The sequence below is a fragment of the Diadema setosum genome, chromosome 17 (assembly GCF_964275005.1).
Source record: "Diadema setosum chromosome 17, eeDiaSeto1, whole genome shotgun sequence".
NCBI lineage: Eukaryota > Metazoa > Echinodermata > Echinoidea > Diadematoida > Diadematidae > Diadema > Diadema setosum.
Genome location: NC_092701.1, coordinates 651611 through 662133, shown reverse-complemented (window position 1 = coordinate 662133; position 10523 = coordinate 651611). Strand labels below are relative to the sequence as shown.

General features: G+C 36.6%; 1 protein-coding gene across 1 annotated transcript in view; it reads left to right on the top strand.

Moving 5' to 3' along the window:
• The first annotated feature begins 3024 nt into the window (after positions 1 to 3024).
• The window catches only part of LOC140241084 (uncharacterized), a 31352-nt gene continuing 23853 nt past the window's right edge, over positions 3025 to 10523 (top strand). Inside the window, exon 1 of the mRNA XM_072320851.1 lies at positions 3025 to 3783. Coding sequence (XP_072176952.1) covers positions 3025 to 3783 — 759 coding nt within the window. The remainder of the gene's footprint in view (positions 3784 to 10523) is intronic.

Genomic DNA, 10523 nt, shown 5'->3' with positions numbered 1-10523 from the left:
CGGTAACAACCACAATAAATTGCTATTCTTTTATTTGTTTATTTCATAATCATCTATAGAGTGTATAAAAAAGTCAGTCATTGAATGCACGAATCGACAACAATTGTACTACTTCTGCTTGTGTGTGTGTGTTTCTGTTTGTTTGATTTTTGGAAAGGGTGGTAGTGTATTCCATTTTATTCGATTCATTTTATCTAGCAAACAACATTAGATCGTACTTAACTCAGTATACTTGGATGAGGCCTTCTTATGCTTGAGTTCTACATTTTATATTCAAAGGCTCTTTTCCTCCAAAGTATGATAAATTATGTTCTGAAGCTTCTTGTTAAGCTGCATTACGATCTAGATGTATATTTCACAGCTCAAACCCACTTGAAAAGTGACAAAGTATCCCCAGTGCCACACAAAAGTGGTTACAATGAATTCTACTAATTATTACAGTCTGTAGGGACTTCATAATCTGGGAAAGAGTGGGTTGAAAATAATATTTTTTTTTTATATCCTCTCTGTTCTTTTGTATCTTATAAATTCATCCACGTTTTGTATGAAAATATCGGTATAACATAGAGTTTCTTGGATTAAGTTTGACTTTGAAAAATGAACAGAAACTTGTCAATAACATATTTATATTTTCATTTTTTTTTTCTCGGTGTTATGAAAAACAAAATATTCGTTTTCGCTATTTTCTTTTGATAAAAAGAATAATGACTGAGCCTTCCATTCAAATCAACTTTTGTGGTTTCGCGAAACGGTAACTGGCCTAAGATATTTGCAGAGCATGTGATTTACAGATCAATTGTGACCGTGCACCTCAAAACGGACATAAAGTCGCACACACTGATTTTGTGTGAGGACTGAAAATAAGTGAAATGGGTCAACCTAGCCGAACTTGACTTTTTCATATTTTCTGAAAGAGCGGGTCTTCTTTTACATTATGCTAAAATGTGGTATCATAAAACGGGCAGGAAAATGTATTTTTTAGCAGTTTATCTCGAACATTTTTGGTAGAATAGTGTGATTAGGTGTGTCTTTAGAATCCTTTTTTTTCAATTCTGAAAAACCTTGTCCATACTCTTCACTTTCAACTCTAATAACTTTTGAAAAGAAAGAGCTACTGCTTTGAAAGTTGGCATTAATTATGGACAGAATGTGTTAATGAGGCATGCTTAATTTCAGTTTAATCTAATAATCCCTTCATTGTTGTTACTCTGGTGGTGTAATTCCTGTTTTTTGTCCCATTCATCGCTCAGCCAGCACGGTTTGGCAAAGATTAAGCGCTTGAATAGACACTGTACTTCATGAGCCTCTTTTCTCAGTTCACACTTTTCCTGAGTTTGTGCTTTCTTTCCAATATTTAGATAGGTTAGGAGAGTCTATTTGATTTGAGTTATACATCATTTTAACCCATTCCTTACGGGAACCTGGTTTACCAGGTTCCCGTGGGAGCAACTGATATACGGGAACCTGGTTTACCAGGTTCCCAAAATGAAGACAAGGGTGCCTTCTTCAGTGGCCTAAATTCATGTTTCTTTGTGTTAAAATGCTCAGAAAAGTGGGTTTGATAAAAAGATCAGAGTTTATTCTATCAGGATTTGTTTACCTGCTGTTAAAAAAGGGGGTTTTACAGTATTATGTACCTTTTCCTGATTTAGTTTTTTGCTTATTCTGCTGTAAACTCGTACGAACATGTACATAATGATCAAGGCTGAGATCAGTTAGAAATGCGGGTTCGCTGACCCCAGTCACCTCATTCAGGTACCTGGTTTTGTGTAGAACAAAAGATTCTGAGAGCTCATCAGCGCACGCTCTATTCATACCTCGCACCCGATCGATATTTCCATTGTTCACGGGCACATGTAGTTGACCGTAGAAAGGCGGACACAATGAACCGCTTGACTGCCTTCACACAGCTGGATTACCAACCTGTGTGCCTCTCTGTCGACGGGCGAAAAGAATCTCGTTTGGGGGCATTAAAGTCACTCAGAGAATTGCGGAAGGAACGGGTTAAAGCTTAAAGTCTGTTCTTTCAGAATATGGTCTTAACTAAAAATTCATGTCTGGCGACTTTTTGTTTGTTTTGAGGTGCAGAGTCACAATCACGCTTTATCGACATTTTTTTTTTTTTGGTATTTCATATAAAGTCACGAAATTATTTTGTTTTTGGTCGTAATTGAGAGCATAGGGTGGATGAACCTTAACTAACTTACATGGCTAAATGATTTACCTGTGTCTGTCCTTTATTGCATTCAAGGATCAGTAAACTCGGCGTTGACAAAGAAGCAAGTGAAACGATGCAAAGAAGATCTGAAGGCGTATTACCGTAAGACGCGACGCAAGGTCACTGTTGATCCCCTTAACTTCATGGAACGTTTAAACTTGGATGATATTTATACCAATCTGAGTCTGATCGACTTAAGTAGTAATCAGAAAAGGCCACTATCATACAAGGACCTTTTGACCAATGAGGGAAAGCGCCTTCTGATTAAAGGCGACGGAGGTGCTGGCAAAACAACACTTTGTGCCAAGATTGCCTGGGACTGGTGCCAGGGAAAAATTCTCCAGGATCTTGATATGGTGATTCTAGTTCCTCTTCGAGATGTTATTGATGTCAACAAAAGTATTGGTAGTATTGTGGAAAGATATCTCTCTGATTCAAATGAAACAACACCAAACCTGATAGACGACTACATTTCAAAAAATCTACATAACGTTCTCCTGTTGTTTGATGGGTTTGACGAGTTCAGCGGGAACCTAGAACACGGAAGCAGCAGTGACGTCATTCGCATTCTTGTATCGGAACAATATAAGTCTTGCAAGGTCATTGTGACCTCAAGGCCATGGCGTATACATGAATTCACACTGACCAAGAGTCTTGCTGATGATTACACATTTATTAACGTCGAAGGATTTAAGAAAGAGGACTTATCGACATATATCAGGAAATACTTCTATAGTAGGAAGAAAGGAGCTGTTGCTGAAAACTTGATCAGCTTTATGGAGGAAAATGATGTCATCCGATCGAACATGGCCCCGTTTCCAATTTACAGCGCAATGCTTTGCCTTATGTGGGAGGAATTCAGTGAAGAGAGGCGACGAGAAATGATGAAAATGCAAACTTTCTCGGAGATTTTTGGAGCAATGATCTCTTTTCTGAAAGAACATTACGCAACAAAATCGTGTGAAAGTTTGCAGAAACAGGACATAGTTGAGAAAGTAAAGGAAGCTAGTAAGGCAATTCAAGACGTAAGTGAGATAGCACTAAACGGTTTATTGGACAGACGTTTTTCATTTCCTGAAGAACAATTCAGAGAGTGTTGGGATGCCATGCAAACGTGCGTCATGGTCGGAGTTTTGACAACAGAAAAAAAAGTCATCGGTAGAGAGCGTCGGCAACATGCCAACATTTCATCTTTTGTTGAGTCAACTGTTTTGTTTCCACACAAATTGTTCCAGGAATATACTGCTGGGGTATATATTACGAATCTATTCTCCAAGGACCGTCCAAAGTATGACCTTCTGAAGTACAAGCTTCTTCCTCGATCTCAGGAGTTCCGTTACCTACTCTACTTCGCCTCAGCGTTAAAAAAGGAACTTGGCCTTCATATCATTCATGGCTTGATAAAGAAAGGTAACCAGGATTTATGCATTGACGTTGCATTCGAATGTCATACTGAGGAGGCGACCAGGGCAGTGGAAAAACTACGGAAAGAATACACATTATCGCCAAACTCGTCAGAGCATACGAACTTAGGAGTTGCGTTCATGGTGCACTGGGACAAAGTGGTGAGTGATACAACTTGTTCCAATAGCCACAAATAGTTTAAGATGGTAATGCAAGGTTTTGTTTTGCTTTTTTTTTTTACATGTGAAAATGTTTACATTTCAAGAGGAGATAAGGAAAGAGTATGCTTTACACTCGACTAAAATCAGATCGATCCACGGTATTCGTCAATAGTCATTCAAATTCCTTCATGTCTAAAATCTCCGTTCCTTCCGTCATTCAAAGTCGTCAATGAGCAAGCATATTTGAAATAATTGCAATCACCTTCAAGAATACGGGGTTATCAGTAAGAGGGTCATGGTGAGCGGAATTTGGACCTATTTTGGCCAGTACTTAGCCTTCTCAATGTTATTAGTAGAGGCTACTATGTAATCCCGTGAGATTTTCGTGCCAAAATTGATTTTTTTTTTTTTAGCTAACGTTGTCAATTTGGGGGTGCTGAATCCAAAAAAACTTTGATTCCATTTTTTCTGACCACGTCTTCAGCCGCCGTTTCGAATTTCAAAATGACCGCCCTAGCAGACTGTATTCTGACCCATTTTTCATAAAGTGAGCATTGTAGAAGCTTAAAATTCGGTGCAAAATGCATGAGTGTGATGTCAGACACTCCGATAAATCTTTGTTTGATATTGTGGATTGTTTTGATACAATTTGTAGGCTGCCATTTTGAATTTCAAAATGGCTGCCATAGCAAGCTGTATTTTTACCTATATCTCATAAAGTGAGCATTGTAGAAACATCAAATTTGGTGCAAAATACATCGTTATAATGTCAGGCACTCTGATACATCATTTTCTGATATTGTGGATTGCTTTGTAGAGTTTGTAGGCCGCCATCTTGAAATTCAAAATGGCCGCCATAGCGTTTTTACCCATATCTCAGTTTGCAATTATTGTAGAAGCATCAAATTTTCAAGAATGCACTTGCTTGTGGTGTCCAACGGTCCAGTACAGCTGTTTCCTAATTGTGGATCATTAGATAGGCCACCATGTTGAAATTCAAGATGGCCGCCATAGAAAACATAATTATAATACTGTGGTAAGCACCTTAGATGAATGTGCCAAAATTGTCCTAGTTAGACTGAATTTATTTCCAGTTCACGCAGAATGACAGCCATCTCTCAATTCAAAATGTAAGGATGAGGTTCTAATTACCTCATCAAGAGATGCTGAGGGGCAAAAACTACGTGGGGGGGGGGGGTAGGGGGCATACCACTGTCCGAGAGTGTGGGCAAGCGTGTTTCATCCCATATAACCATGCGGGTATGCGGTTCGCAAACTGCGCGCTAAAACCAAGGAGGTACTTGCCTAGTACCTCCTTGCTAAAACGGTTTGTTTTTGCCTCTCAGGCAACACATTTTTTTTTTTTTTTTTTTGCGTTGTGGAACCTCGTTAACGATTATATTTGTGATCGTGCACCTCAAAACGAACATAAAGTCGCACACACTGATTTTGCGTGAGGACTGGAAATAAGTGAAATGGGACAACCTAGCCGAACTTGACTTTTTCATATTTTCTGAAAGAGCGGGTCTTCTTTTACATTATGCTAAAATTTGGTATCATAAGACGCGCAGGAAAGTGTGTTTTATAGCAGTTTATCTCACACATTTTTGGTAGAATAGTGTGATTAGGTGTGTCTTTAGAATCACTTTTTCATTTCTGAAAAAACCTTGTCCACACTCTTAACTTTCAACTCTAATAGCTTTTGAAAGGATAGTGCTACTGCTTTGAAAGTTGGCATTAATTATGGACGGAATGTGTTAATGAGGCATGCTTAATTTCAGTTTAATCTGATAATCCCTTCATTGTTGTTACTCTGGTGGGTTACTTCCTGTTTTTTGTCCCATTCATCGCACAGCCAGCACGGTTTGGTGAAGATTAACCGCTTGAATAGACACTGTACTTCAGAGCCTCTTTTCTCACTTCACACTTTTCCTGGGTTTGTGCTTTCTTTCCAATATTTAGATAGGTTAGGAGAGTCCATTTGATTTGAGTTATACATCATTTTAAAGCTTAAAGTCTGCTCTTTCAGAATATGGTCTTAACTAAAAATTCATGTCTGGCGACTTTTTGTTTGTTTTGAGGTGCAGGGTCACATTTAACATTTGTACAAAAGCATTGATGCAATTGAAGGTGATCTTCAAAAACTTGTTGCTGCCTCAAGAGAATGAAGGCAAGCAAGGAAAAGTCTCGCAATGGCAAGAAAGGCTATGGTCACCCTACCAGGCATCCCATTCGCAAGCTTAGTTTGTTGGCCATAAACTGACACACTTAAAGGGGAAGGCTAGTAACTGATCAGTGGGAATCAGTGGAAATGCTGGGAGATGATTGTTCCAATCATTATGGGATTCATTCAAGAGTTCAATGTATATCTATTGTTGTGTGAAAATGATTTGCTTCAGAACGGTTTCATATTCAAGTAATGTGCAGATTAATGCTCCGTCACTGACCAGGGACGCTAACCTGGAAGCATTAAACTGCACATTACTTGAATATGAAACCGTTCTGAAGCAAATCATTTTCACACGACAATAGATATACAATGAACTCTTGAATGAATCCCATAATGATTGGAACAATCATCTCCCAGCATTTCCACTGATTCCCACTGATCAGTTACTAGCCTTCCCCTTTAAGGTTTGCTAGATATATTTCTGGACTAACACAGAATGAAGAAGGAATAAGTAGGCTTTTTTCCTGATTGACCTTGAGTGGGTCATCTTCAATTATCAAGACTTCCAAGATGCTTACTGCTGTACAGCCAATGATTCTAAAACTACAAAGGAGTAATGATAGGTCAGTTCTGTGGCGCTTGCATCCATCAGAATTCCTCCACAACTTAGAAGATCATAACACGAAGGTAATGTAAGAAATTGTCACTGCCTTGAAGCTGATGAATGTGGTGTTTGGTAGTCAGGTATCAGAAACATTCAAGGGAGATACTCTAGAAAGAGATGAAAAGGGCAGTTTTAATGTTCTGTACAAAGAATTTGTATCTGAGAGAATTAGAATATATTAATCTCTGGAATATTGTGAGAAAGGCTAGACATTCAGCTCGTGCAAAAAAAAAAAAAAAAAAAAAAAAAACACACCATGTAAGATTGGATCCAAAGTCATTAAGCTTAAGGGATCACCAATTCTTCATATCATTTCTACTGGTTCTACAGCCTGATAGACCTGTCATTATCCAGTCATTGCTAAACGATACAATATATATATATATAAATTTTTTTTACAAAGTTATTTATTTCCTCTTCATTATACAACATAACATACAAAATCATATTACAAACCATGTTTTGTTTAACAAATTAACAACAACAACAACAACAACAATAACAGATTGGTATCAAACTCTTCAACAATTGAACAATATCCTAAAGATACAGTCAGCTTTCGTTACAATAAACTCCTTGGGCCCAGCGAAACCACCGTGATCTTGTCACTTTTGAAATCTTGCCATATCCAGGGCGCAAAATACCTCTGAATAGGAAAATTTTCAAACCCTGGGCCCCCCACAAAAAAAAACAACTACCCCATCACGTCGGGGTTCTGCCATATGGATATTCTTTATAGCGAGAGTCGACTGTATGTTCTTCTACAATGACCTACAAAATATGTTCTACAGGGGACCATTTCTTATAATGAAAATTTAATTTGTTTGTTCGTTTTGCAATGTTGGATTCTATATATCGGATGTTAACAATAAATGCTGTCAATCCATGAAATTTCACACCTGTATCTTTGTATCTCTGAATATATATGTACCTTTTCTATAACAATATTAAGTGATTCAATAAATTCCTGTGGGGCCCTTTCCAGTCTTTGGTGAATCCAAACATTACTCTAATTCTTGTACAATCTTCTAATTTGACATGAAAGATCGTACCAATTTCATCCACATATTTTTGAAGTAATTCTTTGGCAGCTTTACAATAAAAAAAAAAAACAAATGTACAGGGGTCTCAGCACATGACTTACAAAGCGTACACAACTCTGATTCTGATATTTTCATCTTAAACAATCTTTCATTTGTGTAAAGTATATTATGCGACAACTTGAACTGAAATTCTCTCAATTTTACTTCAATTGTACATGTAAATGGCAACATATATATTTGTGTCCAATCTTCTGGTTGAATTCCATACTTGCCAGCAAAAACTGTTTCGGAAAAAGGTCTTGATTTAATCTCTTTTAAAAGTTCCTCATATATTGGTTTTGATTTCACATCTTGTAACTGTGAGATAATAAGATCCTTTTGTTTTTGAGCCACTTCTTTTTTCCAAAACATCTCCAATAGGAGTGTATTGAAGGAACATTTCGAGTATTTTTGAACAGAGTATACAATTGCCATATACATCATATTATATTTGCTTGGCACTCCTTTCTTTAACCAAAATTCAAAATCAATGAGCCGTCCATCAATACTAAATATTTGATATATATAACATAAACCTGCTTCAAAAAACGGCCTGCAGAATATTGAGTGCTTATCAATCAAAATATTCTGGTTATTCCATACTGGTTGTTGTAGGATGTCTGCTTGGCTATTTTCATCACCAATAAAATCGTCATGTATGTTTGTCTTTAACCATATTCGTAGAATATTCTCATGGAATGGAGGGATACCCCTCTTATCAATAGTTTCAAGGGAATAATTACTTTGGAACACTAGAATTCCACCAAGCCTTTTTAAGAAATAATCTCCCAATAGCACCCATTGATGGTTACGATTTCCATAATATCTTTTTACCCACTTAATTAACTGCGTATCAATGATACATTGTAAATTGGGGAATTTGAGACCACCCTCAGCATATTTTGCATACATAGTTGACCTTGAAATCTTATCTGGACCATTCCATAAAAAGGAAAACATTAACTTCTCTACTTCTTTCACAAAATCTTGAGGAATTTCAATGTTTGACATCAAATAAATTATTTTAGACATAATAAATGTTTTCAAAATTTGAATTTTACCAATTAACGTTAAATTACGATTTTTCCAAATAGAAAATGTTCTCTTAATCTCACCCAATCGATCTTCAAAGTTTCTTCGGATTGCTTCTTTTTTGTCATATGAAAACCAGATTCCAAGAATTCTTAGACCATTGTCTGACCACTTTATCATCTGTGGCTTTTCTTTAGATAGTCTATCATTTCCTATCCACATTCCTTCTGATTTGCTTCGGTTGAGGCAAAGGCCTGATATATCAGAAAATGCTTGAAAGCTTTCTAATAATACTGATAATGATTCTGTATCCTTACAAAAACATGTTATATCATCAGCGTAAGCTATATATTTAATCTGTTTTCCGAGCATCGCCATTCCAATGATTTTTGGATTATTTAACAATCTCATTAAATATATCTCGAGCCCTAATGTGAATAAAAGGGGGGCAAGGGGGTCGCCTTGGCTAACACCCCTTCCAATTTCAAAATAACCAGTGGTAAAGCCATTTATCAATACACAGCTATTTATACCTGCATGCAATGTTCTCACCCATTGTATCATTGACGGACCAAAATTAAGACATTCTAAACACTGTAGTAAATACCTATGACTGAGTGAATCAAATGCTTTGGTAAGATCTAATGCTAACACAATTCCAGATACATTGTTGGCATCTGCATAAAACATTAAATCTGAAATCAGTCTTATACCTTCACCTTTATATCTGCCTTTAATAAATGCTGTTTGCTGAGGATTTATCAAATTACCAATGATTTTGGACATACGTTTCGCTAGACATTTAGAAAGTATCTTTGCATCCACATTTATTAAGGTGATTGGTCGCCAATTACCCAATAATCTCTTATCTTTATGGGATTTAGGAATCAATTTAATTATTCCTTGCCTCTGTGACACGGACATACTTCCTTTTTCAAAAGCATGATTAAATGATCCTATTAGTTCTTTAGAAATCAAAGACCAAAATGTCTCATAAAATTCCACCGATAAGCCATCATTACCCGGTGTTTTATTTTTTGACATCCCAAGGAGGACTTCCCTTGCCTCTTCATGTGTTATCAGGCCTTCACAAGAGGCCTTTTCATCTTCCGTGAGGTGTTTTAAGCAGGAACTTTTTATATAATCATAACTCACTTTGTCAGACACTATATCCCTATTTTCAAACTGTTTACCAAAAGATTTCATCACAAAATTTCGTATATGATCGGGATGTTCAATAAGTTCCTCACCTGTATCTAATACATCTATGTTTGTACCCTGTGCTTGTGTCTTTTCCAATGATAAAAGATATTTTGTACTCTTCTCTCCTTTCTCGTACCAGGTACATCTTGAACGTAATATGGCCCCCTCTGCTAAATAGTTGTACATGCAGTTAAGTTCCTGTTCAATTTTCTCTTTCTTTTCCCATTTTTGCTCATTCATTTCTGTCGGGTCCATGTCATTTATTATTTTCAATTCTTGTTCTAATTCTTTTCTTCTAATTTCTTTTATATTTTTCTTCCTTTTAGAAAATGTGATTGTAAATTCTCGTATTTTGAATTTTAACCAATCCCATAATTTTCCTTTATCATTTTTATCTTCCCATTCATTTACCCACATCTCATAATGTCCCTTTAAATTTTCAACATACTCGACATCATTAAGTAAGCTGTTATTAAACTTCCAATAAGATGGGCCCACAGTGTACTCTTTAATTCTCAGATGTAAATTCACAAAATCATGATCTGACAAAACACAGGGGACCATATCACAATCTGTCACCATATTTTGT